Source organism: Hippopotamus amphibius, chromosome 6 (assembly GCF_030028045.1).
Source record: "Hippopotamus amphibius kiboko isolate mHipAmp2 chromosome 6, mHipAmp2.hap2, whole genome shotgun sequence".
Taxonomy (NCBI): Eukaryota; Metazoa; Chordata; class Mammalia; order Artiodactyla; family Hippopotamidae; genus Hippopotamus; species Hippopotamus amphibius.
The window spans coordinates 74,583,861-74,611,228 of record NC_080191.1 but is presented as its reverse complement, the minus strand read 5'-3'; the positions used below and the strand labels follow the sequence as shown (position 1 = coordinate 74,611,228).

Below are 27,368 nucleotides of genomic sequence, written 5' to 3'. Positions count from 1 at the left end.
CCCCACCTTACATATTTGCATTTACATTTATTTGACATCAGAAAAATTGTTTGAAAATGATTTACGGTACAAAGATGATCTTCAGGCTTAAGATGATGGGATTTTTATGACATTCAGCAATGTATAATTTTACTGGCTTTAGTCAAAGAATGACTCATCAGAATCAGATCCTGGGGAATATTTTGGGAGGTGTTAGAAAAGTCTAATACCAAGCAAAGACCAGCATCTTGGTAAAGCAGTTTAATTTTCTTCAGAGATTGTACAAATCAGAAAATACTTGCTAAACTGTCATAAAACTATTCTAAATATTTCAAGCCTTTAAAACTTGTTATAGGCCATTTAGTCCCAAAAGGAGCAATTCTGGCCTGTGTAGATCACTGGAGCCTTTTAGCTGTACTATATATTTAGATTCATGTGGCCTGATTCAACTTATTAATGTGTTAAATATAGTTCTCTTTGCCTCTTGATCAACAAAATAAAAATTCACTTCTAAACTTGTTAAGACTTAAGGCCATGTTAAGACTTATGTCCTTTCAAGTATAATTTTTATTTTTAATTTTAGCCTAAGAAATTTTTTTAGGTTTTTTTTTCCTTCAACAGTTTTCTTCTACCCTAAAAGGGTTGCTGTAATATCTATCTTTAGGGATAAGTATAATGTGGACTACTGGGAGAAAAGTCTGATTAAAAAAATGAGAAACATTCAATGGGTATTTGTGGAAGTGTGCAAGGTACCAGACTATTGGCAAGGAGCTAATACAGTGGTGACAGAGGCAGAGTCATGAACAGAGAATTACAGTATTACAACGTGGAAAGGGTAATGATGAGGATATGCAGATAGGGGTCTCTTTTTCTGTGAATCTATAAAACGAATTCAGCCTTGACATGTTCGGGAAGGCATCCTATAGGAGATAACGCCTGGGTTGAGTCTTAAAGTAGTCAGGCAAAAAGTATGGAAGAGAACCTAAGCAAAGACACAGAGGTGCATAGGGAAGAGTTCCCCTTGGTCCTCAAAGCTTCTGAACAGGCTTCTTAGTCACTGATAGAAGGGGAGGCTGCCCCAGCCCTGTCACTGTTTAATTATAACAGAGAGCCTTCTTGCAGATATGCGTTGCAGTGGTGATTGCAAGGGTAGGTATTATGACTAAAATGTCAAGTTTACCAGATATCCCCTGCCACCTTTACACACGCTTTCCTCATTTTCCAGGCAATTTGGTGTGACTCAAACATACACAACCTCCTTTATTAGTTTCCTAATATCAGGGTACTACAAACTGGGTGGCTTAAACAAGAGAATTTTATTGGCTCACAATCTGGAGACTAGAACACAGAGATCAAGACATCAGCAGAGTTAGTTCCCTCTGAGGGCTGCGAGGAAGGATCTCTTCCATGCCTCTCTCCTAGCTTCTGATGGCTTGCTGGCAATCTTTGGCTTTCTTTGGTTTGTGTCCAAATTTTCCCTTTTTATAAGGATATCAGTCATATTGGATTAGGGGCCCACCCTATTCCAGTATGACCTCATCTTAACTAATTATATCTGAAATGATCCTATTTCCAAATATGGTCACATTCTGAGATACTTGAGATTAGCATTTCAATAAATTAAAGAGACACAATTCAACTCATAACATTCCTTTTCCAATGGAAGTTCTATCATATAAGGTTAAATCTTAATTTCAGAAAATATTTACCAGGAACATAAACACTTTGTTGCTTGTTTTCCATTGGTTAACTTAGCATTTCCTACTCATTTACCTAAAATATGTATACTGTTATTTTCACCATATCATAGATTTCATGGAGTGTTTAGAATTTAGTAAAAATTTACCTATTAGGTGTCATAGTTCAGCTGCTGTTTCATTAAATGCTGAGCTTTTTCCAAAGATACTTTCCAAACAGTGTGTTAAAATTAGCAAAACTTAGTTATCGACACAGTGTGATCAGCACTGCTGATCTTTGAGTTGAACTGTTCTATAAAACAAGAATATATATATTAAACTACTGTCCAAAAATGGTGTAAAGAGTAATAGACTAAATGGTACAAAATGGTACATCTTTTAGTTACTGAATAAATGAGAGGAATAAATAAGCATTGAAAGCCAGTATTTGATACTTATGATCATTTGATAACATGGCATTCACATAGGTAACTAGTTTTGTATTGCACTGGTGATTGCTTCCATTGGCAAAGAACCAATGACAGTTTTTCACATAAATCACTTTATTAGTGCTGTATTTGATTTTTATCTTAGGTACCCGATTAGAAGTATAACTTTCAGAAAAAATTTTTTTTTCTCTGCTTACAAAATGGGTCCAGTATCTACTCTCTAGACATTTCATCATGTCTTTTGATTTACTTTTTACCGTTCACAAGATATACACCAGTTCCCAAAAGAGATAGTTCAGTTTCTGATATCACCAACTTTTTATCCAAAGCAAAACAATTTGGTTCTGTAAATCGTTTAAATCCTAGTCATTTACAGGATGTAAGGCTGGCTTTGCAGAATTTAATAGGTGGATGCAAGCAGCTACCTGGGAAGGGCAAAGCATGGAGTTCAGTCAAGGTTCCTGTAACCTGATACTATTACTGTTGTTCTCTCTTGCAGTCCTAAATAGGTTCCCAAATCTTATTATTTCCTAGCCCGATGTGACAGGTTTTATTTTTGGCACTCTTATTACCGAAATTAGTCTCGAACAGCTAGGTTGGCTTAGTTTTCTATTTCCCTGTTATTAAACCACTGTGGGAGCGGCACCAGGACAACTATGTCTTGAATTTTAAAGGTTTTTTTTTTTTAAGCCTGCTTTCCCCACTGGTTGGCTTTCTTTTCGCCCACTCTCTCAATGCCTTTTCTTTTTTCTCTCTCGCTCAGTTCCTTTTACACTCAAGCTCTGTAGGGGGATTTAAATTCCAATCCGGAACTCGGAATCGCGCGCCTTGAATGACGGGAGTGGTAGTTTCCGTGACTTCTCTCTAACCGCTTTTCACGCCGATTCTTCGCAACAGTGAAAAACTACAATTCCCAGAATGCATCCTCGGGGCCGCCACCCTCCCATGCGCACGCGCCCTGAGGCCGCAGGATTTGAATCGGCGGCGTTGTTATTGACGCCATATTGGGGCCAGCGGCGGGTGGAAGAGTCGTACAGTGGAGGGGGAAGCGGCTGGACGTGTTCTCTGGAGCTCCTGTCGCCGCCGCCACCTCGCAATCCCACCACATCGACCGCCGCTCTCTAGCTTCTGACGCTACTCGGGCGTCTTAGCAGCCGCGTTCCAGCCTCACACCTCAACGGGGCTGGTATCGACTTCTGAAGGAGCCGGTCTCCGCGCAGGAGCGCCTCAGGCGCGGCGCAAAGCTCGAACGGACGGCGGGGGCGGCCGGAGCCTCTCCCGGGGGTGCCGCGCCTGAGGAGGCGGAAGAGCCCCCCGACGCGGCCGGCGTGAGCCGCCGCCACCGCCCCTCCCGCTCTCGTCCCGGCCGGTCCGGGCCACTGCCCCTGCCGCGGAGGCGGCGGCGGCGGCAGCTCTGCTCCCCTCGCCGGCGCTCCGCCACCCGCCTTTCCGCTCTTGAGCCCGTCGGTTAGGCTCTCTTCGGGGCCCCGCTCTCCCCCCCTTCCCTCGCCCTCCCCTCCCCGACCCCACCCGAGCCCGGCGCCCCGGCCATGGCGTGCGGAGCCACTCTGAAACGGACTCTGGATTTCGACCCGCTGCTGAGCCCGGCGTCCCCGAAGCGGAGGCGATGTGCGCCATTGTCGGCGCCCACCTCGGCCGCCGCCTCCCCGTCGTCGGCCGCCGCGGCCACCGCCGCCTCCTTCTCGGCCGCCGCCGCCTCGCCGCAGAAGTATCTGCGAATGGAGCCATCTCCCTTCGGCGACGTCTCCTCCCGCCTCACCACAGGTGGGACTCGGCCCGGCGGCCGCCGCGGGGGGAGGGGGGCGAGAGGCGAGGGGACGGGGCGCCCGGGACGCGGCCGCGGGACTGGGGGTGTCGGACTGCTTCCAGTCCTTAGCGGAGTCCTCCGGCGACCACCTTTCTCTTAAGGAGCCCCTCCAGCCCCGGAGGCACAATGGGAATGGGCTGGGGCGGGGGGTAGCCGGGAGGGGGGGATGGGGTGGGTAGGGGCCGTGCCTTGCTGGGTATTGTGGGGAAGAGGAAGGTCCTTTTCTTTGGGTCGAATGATTGGAATTGAGCATTTCCGTGGTCTGGAGAGCCCCAGCGGAAATGATCAGAGAGGGTGCTACACGGAAATCTAGGCAAGCGAAGGGTCACACATGTCACCCGAATCGATTGGTTGCACCTATTAACCCTGGGACTGAGTGACTTGAGGCGAGACGGCAGCCCCTCCTCCCGTTCGGACATGGCCGATTTTAGTACGGAGGGGGTGGGGGGTGGGGAGGGATGTCACTGGGGCGAGATCTAGGCCTGTCATTAATCACCTACAAGAACGCCACTTTGGCTGAGTCAAGACCTGTTTCCCTAGCAGGGTCAACAACAAAGAAAATGCGCCTCCCGAGTGCTGTAATATGATCACAGTATACGTCTAGACCTTGAGAAACTTGAACTTCTTATGAAAAGCAAATTGTATTGAAAATCGGGGCTGAGGAGTTGCTTTTAGTTGGAAGTGCTTTATTTCTGCCCAAGAAAGTATGTTGGGAGAAAAAGTCTAGGCCTTGAGAATAATAAATCAACCCAGGAGTCCAAGGGACTTCAAACTGCTTTTGCTTTTCATCTTGAAACATTTCCTGAAAGTGGCTATGGGGAACTACCTCTTGGCTGCTTTGTACTGCATGCGTGTGTCCATTTTTTTCTGCACTTTGAAAATCCTCGTGTGCCCCGGCACAATCTTAAGATGGGCTCTTGTGGACTGGTAGTGTAAATATTTCCTTTGTGTGTAGCCTGCAGAGGTTTCGTGTGTGAGCCTTTGGTAATATGATTTGTAGACAAAGCCTTTGCATAATTTGATTTACATGTTTCTTTATCGGTAGCTTAAAAAAAATCTGTGGGCAGTATTTACCTCTATTTGGTAACTTCCGTTTGGAATTGACTTAGTTTTGGTATTTTTCAGGTAAGGTTTTTAAAATATCCTTCCCCCAATATATGGCGAGATCCTCAAATACCGTTCTTTGCTGTTGAAACGTTGTCAAGAATGAGCTCCTGGTGGTTAACATTATTTTTAGAGTTTGTCTTTTTAGTGAAATGCTATCATTGAAAATTGAAATGATACCGTGGAATCTGTACTGAATAAGGCCACTTAAAAATAGCTCTAGCTAACCAGCAATAAATTTCATTCGAGGGATGGGGTGAATTAATACAGTGTTAGATTTGGGAGTTAAAGTATATCTCAATGCTAAAATAGTCTTGAGCATATGAGGTAAGTCAGCTGGGGGCTATATTTGTCCTCACTTTAAAGGGAATTAATTCAGAAAGAATTGTGATCCTTTGCAAATTTGTCATTTCATTGATATATTTGAGAACGTTGGCTAATGCAGTTGTTCCAAATTATCTTACATTTCAATTAAGTGAACTATAATAGTCAACCAACTGCAGTTATTGGAATTGTTTAAGTCTGCTGACTCAAATTCATTTTCCAAAATATTTCTATGTGTTCTGGTTTTCAGGGTGTTTTTGACATTTACTTGAAGTTTGATCGTATTCCGAACTCTAAAAATCACGCTGTAACTGATATTTATTGAGTCTATTAAAAGTTTTTTTCAGCTGTTTCAACTGAAGAAAAGCAGTTAAAATTGCTTAACTTTTGAATTGCTAAAATTTACATTTTTAACTATGATTTTGAATGACATTTTACATGCAATTTAATTTATCCTTGTGTTTACATGGCCAGGTTTGGGCATGCTCCTGTATGGTTTTTGTAATCATGGTGTCATAATGGGAGCTGCAGTGTTGTGCAGGTATCAGAGAGCTTCCCAGTTTTCATGTCATCTAAATAACTTGGAAATAATTTTCCCAAGTACCTAATTTTCAGATTCCTGTTTTAAAAGTGGTGATTCTTAAACTTTACAAGAGTGAATATACATATATCTTTAGCAGAAATAAGTAGCTGGGATTGGGAATGGAAAGCAGTTTACCAAATTGAGATTGACTGGCGTTCCATGGAAGCTCTCTGTTTTCATATCTGTGAGTTCAAATATAATGTAAACAGTTTACAACTACTCTGCTGAAGTGAATTTTTCAGAGCATGTGTATAATTTATGATTTTATCATTGTTCTCCGGATACGTATATAGTGTTTTCTGATATGTAGCTGAAGTCATGTTGAGGCTCTACTAGTAGTTTCAGGAAATAGGACATCTGTTTTAAACCCTAACTTTGTTTTTTGTTTTTGTTATAGTCATCCCAGGGAGGTTATTCCCAAGTTTGACTTGATGACTATTATTTAAATCAATATTTTTCAAACTTTTGCAACTTAATACCAGGAAAAAGGAAAGAGCTGGCAGATAAATTTTATTGGAACACAGCTGTGCTCGTTCTTTTTTTTTTTCCTTTTTTTGAAGTATTGTCCATGTCCCCTTCAGGCTGCAACAACAGGGTCGACGAGTAATTGTGACAGAGACAGTGTTTTCCCAAAGCTCAAATATTTACTGTCTGGTCCTTTTCAGAAAAAGTTTGCCCAACCCTGGTTGAGGGTGTCAGCAGTGAGGTTTGTAATAACCCCTGGATGCAGAAAAGGAAAAGTGAATGATAACTAGAGGCGTGGGTGGGGGTGGGAACATTGGCTGGGAAAATGAGTGCCTCTACTAGCTTCATTAGTACTCATCCTGGCAAGCTAGTTGAAAACAGATTCAAAGTGTTCTATCCTTGTTGATTGATTTTTGAAACATCTCAGAATATTATCATTTAGCCAAAAGACGTGACATTCCCAAGAACAAATTTTAATAAAACCAAAATGTTATACAACACAAGACTGTCAGTCAAATCCAATACATTGTTATTCATAATTGTCTAGTGAATGAATGAATGATTGAGTGAAGTGATCCCTCTGTGGGCTCAACCTATTTGTGAATTTGTTAGGCAGGGTTATACACTTTATAGACACATAGTTTGACTTGTTACCATTGCTCTAGTCTGCATTGGAAATTGAGTTGAATGAGGAGTTAAATTCGTTTGTAAAAACTTATTGTATTTGCTGGAAACTTGCCCTTAAGAATGGAAATTGCAGCTTGTGAATGGGGAAGGGTTTACAGGAACTTAGATTGTTCTGTAGACATTGATGCATGCCTGCAAATGGAGACACCAGCTGGCTTAAATGAAGTATAAATGGTTCTACACAAACAAATGAGATGTCTGTTGGAGGAGGCAACATTTCACTTCAGATGTCATTTATATTGAGGCAGAAGTGTTTTTAATATTTTGTGGTTATTTAGACAGCTGTTAAGTTGCTTCTGGTTTCTCAGTGGATTTGGCAAATAAACTGTTTTTAATGGTCTTTGTACTTCGGATTTTGAACCTGATATTTTATTTAGGACTGCGTATGTAGCTGCAGTTACTTAATAGTTCTATGAATTATGTATTTAAGAATCTTGTGACTTTATAGCCATTAAAAGCAGAGTGCAGTTGTATTCATAATTGAGCGATTTTGTTTTGAAAGTAGAAAAATGAAAGCCTGTCTTGAGCACAGAAACACATAGGGTAAACATGACTAGATCAGAGGAGAGGTTTGTTAGCTCTTTAGGTGAAAATGCCCCTAGCCACTGTGGTTGCTGCAGAGACATACTCTGAGATGTAAAGGAGAATAATAAATTTCCTCAGTTTTCTTGAATGGCTTTATAGGAAAAAGAATATATTGTGTATTACTCGGATAGGTCTTTCCTAAGTGTTTAGATAGACCCAGGAAGACAGTGATAGAAATTCTTTTGTTTTGAAAGGGTGAGAATAAGAGATTACTTGGAAGTGCCCAGTTTTGTGTATTTTTCCTCTTTGAAAAGAAACCTTTGATTCTCCTTCCACTTAAAGAAGAATGCATAATGATAGCATAGGTTAAGTTTGGACCTCTTGGATAGTTGGTTCATGAAACAAGATAATGAATGGTATTGGGGTTGGCTCTTTTCAAGAACCCGTAAGTGAATTAACCAGCAACTTATAGTCCTTGCAGTCTTCGCATTAACACTGGGCTAGTACTGTTGACTCACAGAATGTTCTCTATGCATATGTGAAACCACAATGAATTTCTTGCCTTTGAGAAGACTACCTACTTTGAGAAAAGTATGAAGGGTGGAATACTTGTGCAAGTCTGTATGAACCGGTCTGGCATCTGCAGATAGTAAAGAGGTCTTCACAAATGAATTTAGTTTGAGATTCATCTTCAGTTTTACTGCTGAGCATGAGGATTCTAGAACTCGGCTTACCACTGTTTCTCAGCTTTCTAAACCCACCTGAGAAATGTGTGATCCATCAGTGGCGGTCTTGTAGCAAAGTTAAAAGGAATGTCCCCTGGATTTTGAGGGGGGGTAGGTGGGACTTGTATAGTTTGAAAATAACCCCAGAGGTATTTTTATCTGCCATACCTTCCCTCTTAGTTAATGTCTTACCACAAATAAAGTTTTAAAATATGTATTGAATGTATGTGTTGAATTAATCAAGCCTTGGAATCTCCCATGGTTCTTAGAGACTCAGAATTTTAAGGAAAAAAATATAATTTCAGTTCTACTTCTTCTGTACCAATTTTTCTTTTTAGACTGTTTTGTGACAATAAAACTACAAAATGTGACAACATATTTTTTTTGTGACTCAAACAAATTAGTAGTAACAAGAAACCCAGCATTTTTTTAGTTTAAGACTTTGAACAATACTTTTTTGAGGGGCTTGAAGTCTGCTTCTCATCACTCCCTCATCTTTGTGGACAGTGATGATAAACATGGTTATGTGCATTACAATATTTGAAATAGCTTTATTTACAAGGATTTTTTTTTTTTTTTTTTACCATTTTCAGAGGTTTGCTGGTTTGAAGAATTACATTTTTAAAGACTTTACATGACTTAGGAGAAAATATTTTGTAATACAACATTCTGAGCTTTCATTTCTAAAGGAATTTAATGATTTAAGTTAAAACAAATTTTTTTTTTTTTTGGCGTGATGAGAAGATACTGCGGTTATAATTGAGCAGGGAGAGAATCCTTGCAGGTAAATTAAAAATCTAGTGTATGTCAAGTTGTCAGCTTTGCTATTTATTTTGGGCCTTTTGATCATAATTGTGCGTTATGCCAGATTGTGTTATCTTTCTTGTGATGATAGGTTTTTTTGGGTAGTGGTAGTGGTTTTTATCCTTCCAGCACTAGAAAAACAGCTCACAATATGCTTGTAGTTTGTCTTGGAGTATAACTTTCTCCTTTTACAAATTGTAAGTTGTTAATTTTTATCTGTCACAAATGTCATAGGCAGATTTTCCTGAAATATAAATGCTGTGCAACATTTTGATTTTATTAAAACTGTGATCTTTTCAGTAATACAATTTTTGAGTTTGACTTAATTTTTAATTTCTATATCTATTCATGTACCTGGATTCTTCTCAGCATTATTAAAAAAATCTAAATACTTCCTCTAGAAGTCGCTTGTTCAAGCTTTTATGAATCTCGCATTCCAGATTCTATGCCGGTTAGGCAAAGAAAAGTCTCTCCAGGGACTGACAGAGCTGCCCACTGCTGATACTTTATAAAGCCAGCTAAACTTGAATAAAAATACTACAAACTTTATGCTTTATCAAATACTTATTTTAATTCTTTGTGGACAGTTGTCCACATTAGCATTATTTTCACCTTAGGCAGCCTAATAAGCATTGAAATTGGTTTACTGATTGTCACACTTTTACTATCGGAGCTTGTTTATTGGCTGTTTCTGAAATTGTTTTAGTCTGTGCTGTACATTCTGACTTTGGTTTAGCATTTATTTTCATTTCCATTAATGTTAATTCTTAGAAAACTCCCTCTAAAGATCAAACAAAAGGGAGGAAGTTTGGAGGGAGGGACCTGTAAGAGTTGATTTTCTTTTGTTTTTTTTTTTAAAAAAAGTATCATTGAACTGATGTAGCAGTTGAAGCATAGAATGTGGAGTAGAATTTGAAAGATTGCAGAAAGCCAACTTTTCAAACATTACTTTCCCTGGACTTTGCCTTTTGTTACAGAAGACTGCCTTGTTCCTAATGCTAATATGTAATTCTCTGGAAGAAAAACTTGTCTAAGCAGTATAATTGGTTAAAAGATAGGAGGTTTTAGGTGGTTGTGACAGAAGAGGAGAACCTAATCCATGGCCCAAGGTGAAATACATTATCAGAAGCTGGTCTTGTAATCAGTCCTGTATGTGTGGTAATGCTGACCTACCAATTTAGAATAATTCCTAACTTTTGAAACACCAGTAAGACATTCTGGTTAGTTAGAGATGCCTATCCTTATAGGGGGCAGTTTAGAGACACTTGAAGCATCCCTTATTGTAAATACCTGGATGGAACATGAAAATTTCTTATAATTATTCAGTTATAGCCAATGATTGCAGTTGCAGAGCTCTAGGTAAATAAGAATTATGCTCTGTTTTGGTTACTACCGTCTTAACAGTCATAAAGTTTGACGTTTCAGTGTATGAAGTGTTAATAATACATGGCAGTGGAGATCCCTCTATTGTAACTGACGTCCTGTTTTTTAAGAATTAGCTCTCGTGATTTATTTTAACTTTAGGTACTTGTGGAATATGGGCTAGGTGCACTCATTCAATACTGGAGACAGTAGTAGAGGTTAAGAGGTTAGGCCCTGAAATCAGCTTTGGGTTTTATCTTGTTCCAGCTGAGTGACCTTTCAGAAAACATTGAAGCAAAGCCTTATTTTCCTCATCTGTAAAATTACACACATGGTAATAGTAGAGAAGTATCTGCCTCCTAGGGATGTTTTGAGAATTAAGAGTATTTCCTGTCCCTGAGTGCTAGAGATAGTTACAGTACAGCAGCCTCAGATGGGACTTTTTACATTGTCCAGCAAGCCTTCCATTTTTCAGTGAATAACCTTGCCTTTTACTTCACAGGAAAAATAGAGGCCATCAAATGGCAGCTTCTTCATTTTTTCCAGTACCAACACTACCAATGTTTCTACCTTTTCTTTCTTTTTTTTTTTGTATCGTTGAGGAAGATTAAATAAGTTAATTAAAGCACTTTGCACAGTGAGGGAAGGATCCCACTTCTCTCCAAAGGAACCTTATCCTCTGGTTTTTCTCTCTCAACCAGATTTTTGCTTTTGGCTTTAAATATTGTCAGGCCTCCCATTATAAAGTAAATGAAGCATCCTCACTTTCCTCCAGCAGTCATCCAGATTCCTTCACTTCAAAACCACATTCAGAGAGCTTTTAGATAGTGTGCTTGCTTCCATTTCTTTGGCTCTCACAACTTACTCCTAGTGTATTTGTACCTCACACAGTTCTTGTCAAGCCACAGATGACTTCCATGGCACACAGTCAATCCTCATTTTGTTTGACCTTTCTTATTACAGCATTTGCACTGCTGACACTCCCTTCTTTTTCATGAAATACCTTTTGTATTTTAACCTTCTGTGACAGCACTTTCTTCCACTTCTCCAGTTGCTCTTTTTGTCTTCATCTGGCCATTAAACTTTAGGAATGCTTTAGTTCTAGGTTCAGCTCCATTCCTGTCTTGCTTAATAGCTCCCTCAGTGATCACGTGCATGCTCCTGACTTCCATTTCCACTTACAGGTGATGTTCTAATTTATATCTTTAGTTCAGACCATTCCTCTCAGGTCCAGCCTTGGGAAGTTTATACTTTTTATTACCATAACTTCCCAGAAGCCTTTCTTCCTCCCAGGGGTAAAAATTTTGGTGAAATCTGTTGACTTTTTAAAGTATTCACAACTAAGTAACAAAATACATGGGATAAACAAAAGACATTTGTAGGTTTCTAATCAGTGTCTTCTGGTGTGAGATACTCTAACTTGCTCTTTTTAAAACACAGACTTGAAAAGGAAATGCATTTGTTCACTCTCAATCACATAATGAACATAAAATTCATATAAATGAATCAATATATGTATGTTAATGTCATGTAATGAGTCTCCTTAAGTAGGTCCAATCAAGTTTAAATTGATTTACGGAATATTTTCCTGCTTGGGAGGGGTATGTCCAACTTAGAACTACAAAAGCCATCCAGAGGAGAGTGGCAAAATGAATTAGATCATCCTTAATGTTTCTGTACTTGTAATAATCTCTGTTGTTACTGCTTTCCTTCTCTTCCCCTCCATTTCCTGGCATGTCCAATAATACATAAACCGACCACTTTTCTTTTTAATTGCCAGTATAGAGGAGTTATTATTTTAAGCAGGGTATAGAAACTTAAATGCCCATAATTCCAGGCAGGTAATAAAAATGAGTGAAGAAAACAAGGTGGGGACTTGTGAATTCCAATTTAGCTCCTGATCTGTAGCATCACTTGGAAACTCATTAGAAATGCTGAACTCAGGCTGCATCCCTCATATTCTTCATTTTAACAAAATCCCCAGGTGATTTGCGTGTGCATTAAAATTTTAGAAGCACTTGAGAACTTAAGCCCAAAAGGCAGCAGCCGCTCTTCAGCTGAAATTTGCCACATAGTCCAATACTCCCTCACCACTCCCAGCCAACAGTAGCCAGAAATCTGAGTTTTAATGTAAAATCATCCAACTTTTAAATGTTAGCCACGTTTAAAAAAAAAAGTATTCAGGCCAGACATGTCTTTGGGCTCCATTTAGCTCATGAATCATCAGTTTGTAGCCTCTGATTTCCAGGTTTGCCGTGTGCCGATATTTAAGTGCATGTGTGTTTTGAGTGCCCTAATGTGTGTTAGGGTTTGTTCTTTAGCTTGATTGTGCTGCCCCACAGTCCTCCAAGGGAGTCTGCTCTCTGTCCTTCCAAACCTTACCTTTTGATGGTCTGTGGTTAATTGGAATAGATAGCTGAAACTTGCCTTGGCATTGAATATTTCCTGTAGCTTGCATATTTGAATTTTGGATGGTTCAGTTTCCCCTTTCTCTTCATCATTTCTTTTTTCTTATTACTGTATTTTCTTAGCTTGTAAGCTGTTTGAGAAATTATTTGCAGATAGTAAATAAGTAAACAACAAAAGCAGCATGGTTAACACGTATCCCTTTAGAATCTAGTGTATATTAAAATGGAGTTAGGAAACTTCTTGGACATCAGGGAGGAGCTACCTGCTGACTGAACATTGTTGGACTCCTTGTATTAGTGACTCCCATTGTGCCTTTAATTTGTAATTTATACTAAGACCTGAAAGGATTTTAATAAGTTGAGCCATTTATTTCAAATAAGTAATCATTGGCTACTATAGTACCAGTGAAATAATAGAATTTGACCTGTAGTAATTATAGTTATTCTTCCTCTTGTAGGAGATAAATGAATGCCTCTTGTACAGTAAAATATTATATAGTGTAAATTTAGAATCTAAGGCAGTTGCTTTTCAAGTACTATAGCCAGTATCCTAGTGTTGAATATAGTTGTGTGCAGCTATATTGTGCTTATTAGGATTCATGGTAATCCAAATGGAAGTTAAAACTGTAGCTATAACCTGACAATCTTGTGTTAAAATTTGGTTCCAGGTTCCTTTGACATAGCAATAATTTTAAAGTAAATTTAAAATGGCATTAGTTTATTCTTTTTAGTTGGATAGCTTTTGGCTAGATAAGAAAATTGTCCTTAAGGTTCCCTCAAGGAGTCCATAAGAATTGTTTTAGTTTCTGATCAGATGATCTGGGAGAATAGTTGAATTACAAAGATGTGTCTCCATAGCAACTCTGAATTGTGTGTGTTTTAATTTATAAAGTAGACATGGCAATATCTGTGTAGTTCAGAGCTCTAGATTTGGTCTGTTATTTTATTTGGAACAGTTTCAGTTTTAGGTCTTAATGGCTACTGCAGGTTTTTGTACTTAATTGTGTACATATTTTCCATTTCATTTGTGTTCTTCCCTAGAACTGACAGGCTTTCAAGATTTATTTCATTTTTAATACCATTGTTTGAGTTAATCTGTTTAGATGAACTTTTACCTTGTTTGTTTTCAAAATTACTCCATAGAGAAATTAGCATGTAAGGTGATAATAAAAGGGTCTTACACACCTGAACTGTTACTGGAACCTTAATGTTTGATCTAATAATTATGTCAGTGGGAAAACAGGAAGTCCATACAGGTCTGGAGCAAAAGTTTAGTTTCACAAATCACTGATTTTTAGGCATCTTATGTTTATGGACTCTACTCTAGAAAGATACTTAACAAGCCCCCAGTCCCACCCCCCATTTTGTGGTTCTCCTTTAAGCACATTTCTGGTTGCTTCTAATTCCATTTTCCCTTTACTCTCAGTCACATCTTGATGCTGTTTCTCATCAACTCAGTTATTTGCTTTCTCCTGTTTATATTGTTGACCTTGTTCATTGTGACCAGGATTTTTAAAGTAATCATTGGCAACTAAGATGCATAAACAGGCTTTATTGCCTCAGGCCAGGCCTTTTCACATTTACCTAGGTTTTTTGTTTATGTATATTTCTTAACATTCCGAAGGAATAAGTGCTGGCTTATTGATAATCTGCCTATTATGGAGGAGAATTTTATTAGCAATATCAGTGGTATTTACTAGATTTGGGAATGAAAATGCCATTAGTCACAAATTTGCTAATACTGACTTTCACTTAACCTAGTACAGTGCAAGACAGTCTTACAGTATTTTACAGTTGACTTTTGAACAATGTGGGCTTGAAGTGACAGGTCCACTTATGTGGATTTTTTTTCAATAGTAAATACTGTAGTACTACACGATCCAAAGGTGGTTAAATCCAAGGATGTGAGGAACCATACCTTGGGGTACAGGGGCCAACTACAAGTTAAGGTGACTCTTTGACTATGGGAAGAGTCTGTGCCCCAAATCCCCATTGTTCAGGGATTAACTGCAAGGGTGATGTAATTTTAAGGATTTTGAAAAGGGATGTACCACAACCATTTGTAATGTAGATTGTCATGAAAATAACTACATATTTTGCTCTAAGTGATTTGCTGCAAATTTAATCTGTGCGGTCATAAGCCAGATACGAAGTCTGAATGACTAAAACTGGAATGCACAGCTGATAATGTTAGTGAAGATTTATTTGCCTTTCTTTAATGAACTGGTAAATTTCATTGGCAACACAATATCAGATGTTTGTGTACTTGGAATAAAATGTCACATTTTAGTTCCATAAGAGATGGCTAGATTTAAGTAGTTTAAGACTAAGTAGACATAGTTACTTTATTGATGTATGGAACGCCTTTATCCAGCTGGTTATGGAAGCAACTTAAGTTGGCCAGATATGTAGGTTGAGCTTAAAAGTGTCAATTGTGGAATACTGAATCTAGGAAGATTCCTTTGTTATCAGCTTCAAAACTGCATATACCTCTGAACCGAGATAAACTGAACTTGAAGCTTGTAGTTAGCTTTTTGCTACTTCGAGTGTTGAGATTTTAGTAAAGTTAAATTGGACCATTCACTTCATAACATTGTTGATTACATGTTACCACTATAAGAGCATCTGAAGGCACAGTGGGGCTTAGATGACATAGTTGAATCATAATATATATAAAAAGCAGTGCAATAGCATTCAGAATTCTTCAGCTCTGACACTATCAAGTGTTGACAAAGATGTGGAGCCCCTGGAACTCTCATACATTGCTGGTGGGAATGCAAAATGTACAATTACTTTGGAAAGTGATTTGGCAGTTTCTTACAGAATAAAGCTGTGCACTTAGCATATGCGCTTACCCTATAATCAGGACATCCAGTTCCACTCCTAGGTATTTACTCAAGAGAAATGAAGATTTGTCCACATATAGACTTGTACTTGAATATTCATAATAGCCTCCATTAGAAACAATCCAAATGTCCACTAAAAGGAGAATGGATAAGTTGTGATGTATACACAATGGAATACTAATTAATAAAAAGGAAGGAATCACTGGTTGATGCAACATCATGTATGAATCTTAGAAGCATTTTGCCGAGTGAAAGAAGACAAATCTACTCTATGATTCCATTTATATGCAGTTAAACAAACAAAAAAAAAAACGACAGCAAGTAGCAGTGGTGGTGGTAAAGCTGGTGGATAGGAGCATGAGAGAACTTTTGGGGGGGTGACACAGTTCTGCATTGTGGTTGTGGTGGTTCCAAGACTATGTGTGCACTTGTCAGAACTCATCAAACTGTACATTTAAATTGGTGAATTCATTTGTAAGTTATGCCTTACAATTACTTTGCTTGTAATTATGTCTCTTAAATATTAGATGTGTAGATTTACAAAGCTAAATTTTAGAAAGTTTTACTACATCTTAACTCCTAGATTTTGCTTGAGACTTTCAGATGAACAGATAGTTTGTTATAACTTATTCTTTTGGTACATCTTAGTTGTGCTTTGGTTGATTTTTGTGAAGCAAAAGAATAATCTGAGAACAGCTGTGTGGTGATCAAAGACTAAGTGACACAGAAGAGGTTAAGGTCAAGTTACTTTGTGTTAATATATTTGAAGTCTTTAGTTGTAAATAAACTTTAGGATGCTTTGAATGGCACTTTTGATCAGGATGATGGTAGCTTTGAACATAAAATGATAAATGAGTGAAGCTTGATATGAGATAGAAATGTCATTACTTTAGAAGACTTACAGAATATTGCTACTGAAAGAGTTGTTATTAAAAAAAAAAAATAAGGATATGTGTGCCTGACTTGGTTGGTATAGGATGTTGCACTAGTTTTACTGGATACCTCTATGAATCTTAGGAAGCCTATTTCTATCAAGGTGCTTAACTGTTCAGTAGACAGCCATTTTATTTCACACTGGTAACTTTGTTTTTAAATTACAATTTCACATAAATGGAAAAGGACTGAAAATGACCCTGTTTAATGTAAACGTTAACATTCTGAAAAATGTTAGACATTCATACAACCATCCTGAGGTTAGTCATTCTAATGTGTGATTTTGTGTTTATGTATATGTAAAAGATTTGTTTACACACAAAATTTACATAAGTAGAATCTTCACTGGATGTCTTTTGCCACTTGTTTTTATTTTTTAATTGATTTCTAGTTATCAACACAATAATAAAACTGGCAGAATCTAAATGCTTAAGGGATTGATTATGTCCCCTCAAAAGAAAGTTTTTACTACGGAAAAAAAGTGAGAAAAAAGATGTGAGAGTTAAGTGTGTACCTAAAAAAACCCCTCTAGTATTAAATTTTTAAAAAAGGATTGTTTTCATCTTACATAAATCTTTAGCCTTCAATTGAGTTTCAGTTCATTTTGAAATTGTACCATTGTTGAATTGTTAACATTACACTCCATTATACTTATGAAACATTTTATTGCCTGTTATTTTTGTTTAATTTTGCTTTGGATTGGGATTAATAAACTTCTTGGGATGTAGTTTCACGTGGATAACCTATTAATTTAGGAACTATGGTGGTGGTTGAGAAAGTGTTTAGAGGGGAGTGTAAACCTCAGGGAGGGATTTTCTGGAGAGGCTAAATGGTAACTATTTTGAATTAGAAATCTTCTAAAATGTATCATACTGGCTTAAAGGATATGCTGCTTATAATTTCTTACTCCTGTTGGAATGGTTGTGGTTGAAGATAATAGCACTGTGGCATAATGGTTCTTATCGAGTATCTGTTCCGTACCAATCACTTTAACCTGGGTTTTTACCCCCAGAGATTCAGAACAGTACTTTGCTGTTAATGCTGTAATAGTCATCAGTTCCTTTGAGCTGAATATTAATGGCCATGCCCATTTAATGTATGATGAGTTTTCTAGTTCACATCTTCTCTGTCATTTTGCTGACACTTCTCACTGGTGTGTGCCTGTATTTGCATAGTCCTCCCTGCTTCTAATTATTTATGGTCTTGGAAAAGCCTGTTAGTTTAATAGTTCTGTGTGTGCTGAATAAATGACCTTTGAGTTTGGTACTCTTCAGAATCTGAGTAAAACACATGTTTCAGTTCACAGACTCTTACCTTTACGTTGAATGAGAAACTTACTTTTTACTAATCAGGGCTTAGAAAGATTGGTATTGTAGAATAGCTGAATTCCAGGTAGTGTGTATGTGCTATTTCTGAATGAGTGTCCTCATTATGCTGAAACTAATTTCTCCCAGAACATAAGTTTTCTAGATATGAAGAGAATATTTTTGGTAAAACCCAACCTGGTGTATGTTTTTTTTTTTTTTTAACTTGAAAGTTTTTATCTTGCCAAATTTTGACTTTTCTTTTAGAACAAATTCTGTACAACATAAAACAAGAGTATAAGCGCATGCAGAAGAGAAGACATTTAGAAACTAGTTTCCAACAGACAGATCCATGTTGTACTTCTGATGCACAGCCACACGCATTTCTCCTCAGTGGACCAGCTTCACCAGGTAATAATAGACTTAATAAGTGAAAGGAGATGTTACTTAGAATGGGAAAAAGTAACACAAGTTGCCTTTAGTCATCAAGCTCCTATTTCTTGTCTTGATATAACATTTATACAAGTAATTCATGATCTCTTCAAAATATGGTACAAAATAAGTAATAGCCACCTGGATTCTTATGACTCAAAGACAAATCACCTGTATGTAACATCCCCAAAGTGCACTTCCCCATAAATGCTATGATGTGTAGTCTCCATTTAAAAAAAAAAAAAAAAGATACAGCCACATGCTTCTCTATTAGGTGTAGATGTATCTTGCCATGGCTGAATACTGTGCCATTTTATGGATTTCCCATAATTGTTTAATAATGATAGAATTTCTGCTATTACAGTATTTACAAAAATGTCCCTGAACACATAATCTCACACACTTGTCTTTTAGGATAGATTCCCTAAAGGTTGTTTTGATCCTGTATCTGTTTTTACCTGCCTTTTATTGGAGAGGATAGTTTGCAAATATACTTTGTAAAATTTAGGCTGTAAAACTGTGGGCTATTTGAAGTGAAGGGAAAGTAAAACTTCTTACTGAAGAAGAGCCATAAAAAATGATTCTTACTTTAGTAAAGTTCTCAGCAAAAAGTTTTTTGTATGACAGTAGTTGCCTGCCTGCCTTCCCTTCCCTCCCAGCATGGATAGGAAAACCATGCAGAATAACACAGCAGACATTCAGAGGCTATAAAAGTCAAATAAATTTAGATTAGGAAACATGAAATTGTTCAAAACTAAATTCTGCAGTATTCCTGCTGATTTGAGGGGCCAGGTATAAGTGGGTGAAACTTGGAAAGGGGAGGTGAGGGTAGAGACATGACTGTATCAGCCGGAAACCAAGCTCATTATAATTCATCACTTCTTACAAGATCAATTAATTAGCAGCCTCAACTAACAAAGCTGAGAATTTGAAAGTAATTAAAACTAGAACATTTGTTTAGTAGCTGTGAACTAAAGCTGGTATACTTCATTCTTATACACCAGATACAAGAATCCTGGTATTCTGTTACAGCTTGCCGGTTAACACAGCGCAAACATACTTAGTTAACTGGTCCCAGCCATGCAAGTTCTAAGGAGCAAGTGAAAAGAGGAATTGGGGCAGATAAACAGGACAAACAGTTGACAGCAAATCTGTGTATGTGTGTGTATAGAATACCTGCAGCAGTGTTATGGATGACTGTCACAGTCCTGAGTTCTCAAAGAGTAACTTCAGATGTTCTTTTCAAGAAAAGAAGAATGGTGTTTTTGGAAAATCAGAGTGCCTTAAGTAACACTTTAAGAGGAAGAGGAATGCATTCTGAAGAAATCTATCACTAAGTGGCTGCTACATTAGTAATCTTTAAGGATGCTGAACCGTGAAATTTAATGTTGAATATTAGGAATGTATTCTCAGTAGCTCTTTTTTTTTTTTTTTTTTTTTTACAAAGTCTTTCCTAGCTAATATCATTAAGTTAAAAACAAAAAATTAAGCTTGGTTTGTATCTTGTCACATTCTCTCCACTCAGTCTTCACACTTTTTCCCCTTATATTTGATGGCATACATCTTGCTGTGTTTTTCCAAAGTCATAAACTGATAAGATTAAACCTGTCTTAAGTCTAAGGAAATACTGTGCTAAAAACTGATAGAAAAATGCTTTTATTGATACACGAGCATTGAAAATATCCAGATGAAACCCCCTCAGTTAGATGATGCTTTCTATGATGGCTCTAAATCTGGTGCGGTTTTTGTTGTTCATGTTGTACATAGGGACTCCATCAGCAACATCCTCACCATTAAAAAAAGAACAGCCCTTATTCACTCTACGGCAGGTTGGGATGATCTGTGAACGTTTATTGAAAGAACGTGAAGAGAAAGTTCGAGAAGAGTATGAAGAAATACTGAACACAAAACTTGCAGGTATGAGTTTTAGAGTCTCCCACAAACTTGTCCTAAGAAATGCATTCTTTCCCACATATACTTGACATAAATTAAATTACCCTTTCTATATACTGATACAAGGGTATTTTCTAAGAAGCAGAGAATTTCAGTTCAGGAAAGGAGATGAACTTTCCTTTAGCTTATGTTCCTCCTTGTTAGCCATGTAGATCAGCAACAGTATTAGGGAACTAGATTTTTCTTTGGATATACCCTATGCTTTGGCTGTTTACTTAACTAAGTTTGGTTGTAGGTTTTTTGACTTTGTATCTTTCATGATAATTTTGCTGTCAGTCTGGACACTTGAAATAATCTAACTGGCATTGTATACATAATTTTAGAGTATCAGGCTGCTGCAGTCTTCTTTTAATTATCCAGTAAAAAATATTTTTTCCATTAAATTTGATAATTTAAGTAGTAAATAAAATATGTATGGTAACTTAATCAGAATTTTCCCCCTGATTTTTAAGCCACAGATTTTACTGGGATATTGATATTGTAAACTTCTTGATTAAGGAGTTAAATCAAGGTGCTAAGGTAGGTGAGAGAATTTGTTTAGTTATGTAACATCTTTTTCTGTGGCATCTGGATTAGGTTACAGGTGGATATTCGGATGTATCATATATTTTACTATGCTTTTGTTGTCCTGTTTCCTCTCACTGCAGTAAGTTGCCATTCATAGACCACTTATAGTAACTTTCAGAGGAGAAAAATATCTTTTATTTCAAGCCCTTTGTTTTTTAATAGGTTAAGAAGTAAGCCCCACTCAGCCTATACATGAGGTTGTATGGTTTGAACTAATGTAGGTTTCCTGACTAAGCTCCATGCTCTTTCCATTTGATAAGCTATTATTACTCAGGATATGTGTCTGATTAGTGCCAACTTAAGTCTCACTATATATATTGGACTTCTCAGTTTGTCTGGCTCTAATATATTAGAAAAGAGGGCATTTTTGCAAATCATGTAATTGACTTTTACCTTTATTTGTAGAACAATATGATGCATTTGTGAAGTTTACGCATGATCAGATAATGCGACGATACGGAGAACAGCCTGCTAGTTGTAAGTATTTCATCTTTGAATCAAAAACAAGACAGTCTTTTATAGAGAAGACATTTGTTATAACTTATTATAATTACCTTCATACCAAGAAGAGAATTTAACAGAAAATCATGGAGAAAAAGTTTGGAGGAAACAGGAAGCAAAACTTTACTAAGGCTTACTTTTGGTTAAATACCCAGGGCAGTATATTAGGGATGAAGATTTGGCATGTGTTTAAATTTTGACCTGAAGTTTGCACTAATTTTCCTTTTTTCTCCCTTCAGATGTTTCATGAATCATGTGTCCTGCATTTGTGGGCTGCCTTGTTCCTTGTTGAGTTGTTGCAAGAGGTCCCAATTATGACATGCAGCAATGCCAATACCCCCCTGTGAATACAGGTTATTTCAAGCTTTCATCAGTGGCAACCACTCTTAGGCAGCAGCCGGTTTTGGAAATTTCCTTGATGTCAATACCACCCGGATGTGGACCTTTGCTACCTGTATTAATGCCAGTGGCCTCATTTGCTGTATCATTACAATTTGGCTTCTTATATTAATATGTTTGGAAAGGATTAAAGCTGGTATTCCAAGAACATGCCCTTCACTGGTTGTGTAAATAAAACTGTAGAATGACACTTCAGATGAAGTTAGTGTGATTTTAATTGTGCACTACAACCAAGCTGTAACCAGTTATTAATAATTTAGAATGTAATCCCAGGACATTATTAAGCAAATAGCCTACAGTGCTTCCTGTGAAATAGTGAAGGAGGAGGGCATTTCTGTATTCCAGGACTTCTTGGGGTTTCAGAATGGGTTTATATGATTTCCCCCCCCCTTTTTTTTGTAGTTTTTATTTATTCTATCAGTCTTTTTAACAAATGTTTATTGCTGCATTTTTTTTTTTCTCCAGTGTATCATTGTTTTACTGCCCTTGTAGTACTGGAATTTAGTTGGAAGAATAAAACATTTACTTCTAATCTGCTTGTTTTTAATGTACAGATGGGTAGTATTTGAATAAAGCCAGTGTTTTAAATGTAAAGCATTTTCCAGGAATCAATGAAGTTAATTTTCTGATAGGATTTCAAAATCAGTCTTTTCACGTTCCAAATCTAAGATCTGAGTGCTATTTTCACAAACTGAGTTTTGATTCCAAAGTGTTTTCTCTTCTGACTGCATGACAGGTTAAATAAGTCAGTTTTAACAACTGTAGAGTTTTTACCTTTTTCAAAGGACAGTATATGAAAGGATGATTCAGCACATCTAATGCCCTTTGCATACATGCTTTGCAGACACAGCTTTCTTATAATGAAGTGAGCAAACAATGCTTCAGTGAATTCTTTTGTTAAATTCTATTAGCATATCTCTACTAATTAAGTCATAAACATACTGGGACATTAATATTTATTATTGACCTAATTAGTGGAAGACACAAAAAGGGTTTTTTTCCTTTTTAACTGTAGTGATCATAATTTACCAATTCTTTGTTTAAAAACAAGGCCAAAAAGTGGTATAGGGCTTTCACAAGATCCTCAGGTAATTCATATGCCCATTAAGTGCTTGAGAAACACTGGTATAGTGCAGGTGGTCATAAGTAAGGTGGACAATTCTACCTGGTTTTAATGGGCTCGATTCCCAACCTCAGCATTATTAAATTTAGGCCAGATTCATTCATTGTTGTGGGGAGACTATCCAGTGCATTGCAGGATGTTTAGCAGCACCTCTGGTCTCTACCACTAGATGCCAGTAGCACCCACCCCCAGTTGTGGCAACCAAAAAATCTGCCTCCAGATACTGACAGATGTCGGGGTCGGGGAAGAAAACAGTCCCCAGTCGAGAACCACTGGTATAGTGGGATAGCACTTTAGAATGCAAGCAGGAAACTAAAACATGGAGGAGTGGGGGGGGAGAGTGAATGTGCACATGCTTTATCCCTTCTTCACCCCAAAACGATGAACATTCTTTTACATAATAAGCGTGTGTGAATTTTTATGTAGATTTAAATTTATTATAAAAGCTGGTTTTTATATTTAGAGGGCAAGATATGCTAAAAGGAAAATCAGTGCTGGCAATCTGAGTGGAGCCACAAGTAGTGTTTTAATTCTAGATTAAACTTTGATGAAGAACAAAATTTCCTCCACAGCCACATTTTTGCTTACCCACCTTACAAAAATTCCTAGCTTATAGGCTGCTTACTGATTTTAAGTATGTGAGGTAATTTCAGAAAATAAAAAATGTGGGCAACTTCTTGGAATTAGTTAAGCCAAGATTTAGACAGACCCAGTAAGTGGTGATTAGTGCAATATCAGCTGCACTTTGAGTTCCCAAAGAACCCTGAAATTGTTTCTAGTAACTAAGTATCCATAGAACTTAGTGTGCTAGCAGTCATCTTTTATAGTAAAAGGCAGTGCTGGTGTGGTGCTGTACTCAGGTTACTGTAATGTATTCAGTAAGTCACTTAACAAGGGCACGTCACCAAGTATTGTTCTTTGTATTAGGAAAAATAGGCACAGGCAATCTGAAAAAAAAAATAAAGATTGTTGGTTTAAAAGCTAGCTATGGCCTATGGCAAGAACTTATATCCCTAAAGAAAATGGTTTCCAAATGAGACATTTATTGCATCAGCAATATTAACTGGAGTGCCTTCGCAGGTTCTACCCCAGAGACTGCTTTAGAAGACTGCGGGGAGAGGAGGACTGCTGGAATCTGATAAATATGCTCCCTGGCTGATCCAAGCAGCTAGGGGTGGAAATGACTGCACGATATTTGCCTTATTTGGGTTCTCTTTACTCCCTTACTTCAAAATTACACAGTAACTGGTGTTAATAAGTGAATGTCTTGCTCAAGCACCTAATGAGTCTGTCCCTGTCTCCTCACAGACAGGGCTCCAGCAGTTCTCTGCTCCTAGGTGAGCAGCATTAGCTCATTCGAAGACAGAGCCAGCAGTACTCTCCTGCATCCATTTTCTTTCTACTAGATCATTCCCATAAGCGTAATAAACATGCTATTAAAAGTCTTTTAATCCTATAATCCCTCGCTAGCTATTACCTATATTTATTTTTGTTCTATAACCTTTAAAGCAAAACTTAAAAATTTTCTGAACTTACAATCCGTCACCAAATTTTATTAGGAAAAAATCAAAACATAAAAGCTGAAAGAGTAGTCCAACGATCTACTTAGAGGGAACAATTATTTTGCCATATTTGCTTTATATGCTTCAAAGAATGTATACATGATGCAACTCCTAAGAAAAAGGGGGTTCTTAGGCATAACTTCAGTACCGTTATCACACTTAAACTAATGCTTTGCTTATTTAACATCTAATCCATACTCAGATTTTCCCATTTGTCCTCAAAATGTCTTTTGCAGCTTTTTTTCTCCCCAAAGCAGAATTCAATCAAGATTCTGACTTTCTGTTCCAATTAGGCCTGTTGTGTTATTGAATGTTTCTTTGTCATTAATTCATGTCTTTAAACTCTTCTATCCCTTTGAACTTACTGTAAACTTGAAGTTAGGTCTACAGCATTCATTAGTTTCAGGTTAAACCTTTTGTGTAAGAGTATAAGATGATGCTATGATCTCCATATTATATCACACAAAGTATGGCTTTCCCAGGCCTAGTGATGTTTGGACACTTAATTAGGTCATCTGATCGGTGATACCTACTACCCGACTTTGTCTTCACTATTCAACCACTCAGTCACCAATTTTTCCACATCGCTAAATCTAATCAACATTTGACCTTACCTCACCATTTCTACTGTTAACGCTTGTTGAAGACATTTGTGTCTCGCCCAGGTGATTTCAGTGATTGGTCTTGGTTTTGCCTCATTTGTGTCTCCTCACCTATTCTAGTCTATTCTCGTAACAGTCAGTGATCCTTTAAAGGTCTTTTACTTAGATGGCTTCCTATCTATAAATGTTACTGGTCTGCAGGGCCATAACTTACCTGCCCTCCACCCCACCTCATTCACTTTGAGTTTCCCTCTTGCTTACTGCATGTCCCACACTGGCCACCTTTGCTCTTCCTCGTGCTGCTTGCGTGCTGCCTGCGTGCTGCCCTTAGGACCTTTGTTATTGCTGTTCTCTGTCCACGATGCACTTCTCCCATTAAACATCATGGCTCAATCTTTTTGTTCCAACGTCATCTCAGGCCTGTTCTGACCACTGTTTAAAACTGCAGCATGACATCCTGCTTTTTTGCTGTTTTTTTTTTTCTGTAACATACGATATAATTAATTATTCTACTCCCTTTGCTAGAATGCAATGAGGGCAAAGATCTGTGCTCACTGAAGTATCACAAGTGCTTGCAACAGTGCCGGGCATGGTACATGCTCAATAAATGTTTTGTGAACAAATTTGAAACTACTTCAATAGTTTGAAATTTTCAAACTTTTCAGATTAGTATTTCATTAAACACAAGATTTAGTGCATCAGAACATCCCATTTGTAAGGTTTTACTGTATTAAGGAATGGACATAAGCTGACACTTCATAGGCTGGTTTGAGGGTTTTGTGCTCCATTAATGGCTACCACAAATGAGCTTCATGTTTTAATTTTATAGCTTTTTTGGATATCTACAAAACAGTTTTCATCCTGCTACTGTCTTACCTAATCTTTAAGTAGAGAGTAAGGAAAATCAAAGTGGTTCAGTGCATGACATGGTTGAATTCAGCTCAGTGCCTAGCAAAAGAAAAAGGAAGCAGAGCTATTTCTACTCAGGGTGCCTCAGACAGATGTAAATCTGCTGGTCTGTGTGAGGCCAGTTCCTCTGCACCTTACAGTATAAGCATTTTTCTGATGCTTATCTGCGCCATTTGAAAGCCAAGGAAATCGCACTGTAGATGTTGATGGTGTCTTCACATTAACCAGACGTGGAGTATTGCTGATTGCCTCACCTAGACAATAGATGGAAAATCCTTCAAGTCATTCACACATTCTTTTTCTAGATTTTACCAACCATAGTCAAAAATGAAACACACGATTGAGGGCACATCTGCTTGGAGGGGAATGGCTAGAGACTATTCAGAAAAAATAGGGACCTAGTTGCTGTGGAGATATATTGTGGAAAACTTCACGCAACAGAAGTCCATTTTCGTTCTGACATATGCATTTGGCAGAGCTCTGCTCCGTGCCCTCATTCAGGGACCCCTAGATGACAGAGGCTCTGCGTTTAACACATGGATTCCAAGGTGTCAAAAGCCTCTTATTTTGTCCAGTTTCTTCCTTATTGGTGGTGGCGTTTGTGTTTACATATCATAAATTCCTTAATTTCCAAGTTGACAGCCCTTTGTGCGTGTGTACACGTGTTTAAATTCTGCTGAATAAGAAATCCTGGCATCTTTTAGATGGAGATAAGACATTTAGTCTATCTGAACTAATGTTACTCTGGTAATCCTCTCAAAGCTTTGTAGGCTAGACACTTTCTGCTCTGGCTTGCAATTGACTCATTATTTTAGGTACCTTGGGATTTACCTTTCTTTACCCTGGCAACATTCTGACAATTTCTTTGGGGGTATATTTCATCTAGCACTTAAAGTTTCTGGAGCAGGAAGTGGGGAAGGGAGCAATCATCCATTAATGTCATCTTGGCCCACCCTGTTGCCAGAGGGCTAAGATGTCCATTATACTCACATAATACCTCCTTTACACTCCAGAATTAATGAGGTCTAAGTTATACATTAAGTTTGTTTATATTAAATTTTAAAACAATTAGTTATACATTAAATTTGTCCTCAAAGCGCGCGCGCGTGCGCGCGCACACACACACACACACACACACACACACAAAGACTTGCAAGTACACAGTTCTAAGATTTGCAACTAAAACAATCTTCACTGAATTTGGACGACTTTTCTCCCGGTCATATTTGCATGGTAATTTTGCTGTTAGTATACTTAAAGACACATCCCAGAATTCTCCTGGAAACAGAACATTAAATAATGAACTTGAGGTCTCTTT

The 27,368-nt window shown here is 37.9% G+C and overlaps 2 protein-coding genes across 3 annotated transcripts in view; one reads left to right on the top strand and one right to left on the bottom strand.

Annotated features, from left to right (window-relative positions):
• Positions 1 to 3,081: 3,081 nt before the first annotated feature.
• AKIRIN2 (akirin 2) lies at positions 3,082 to 22,049 on the top strand. Its single transcript, XM_057737727.1, has 5 exons — positions 3,082 to 3,889; positions 18,270 to 18,413; positions 20,202 to 20,351; positions 21,360 to 21,431; positions 21,695 to 22,049. The coding sequence occupies exons 1-5, from the start codon at positions 3,655 to 3,657 to the stop codon at positions 21,703 to 21,705; spliced, it is 612 nt and encodes a 203-aa protein (XP_057593710.1). The 5' UTR covers positions 3,082 to 3,654; the 3' UTR covers positions 21,706 to 22,049.
• A 92-nt stretch (positions 22,050 to 22,141) lies between these two features.
• ORC3 (origin recognition complex subunit 3) overlaps positions 22,142 to 27,368 on the bottom strand; it is a 63,104-nt gene continuing 57,877 nt past the window's right edge. For both annotated transcript variants that reach the window (XM_057737721.1, XM_057737724.1), the window contains one exon: positions 22,142 to 26,304. In XM_057737721.1, coding sequence (XP_057593704.1) covers positions 26,266 to 26,304 — 39 coding nt within the window. In that variant the 3' untranslated portion in view covers positions 22,142 to 26,265. The remainder of the gene's footprint in view (positions 26,305 to 27,368) is intronic.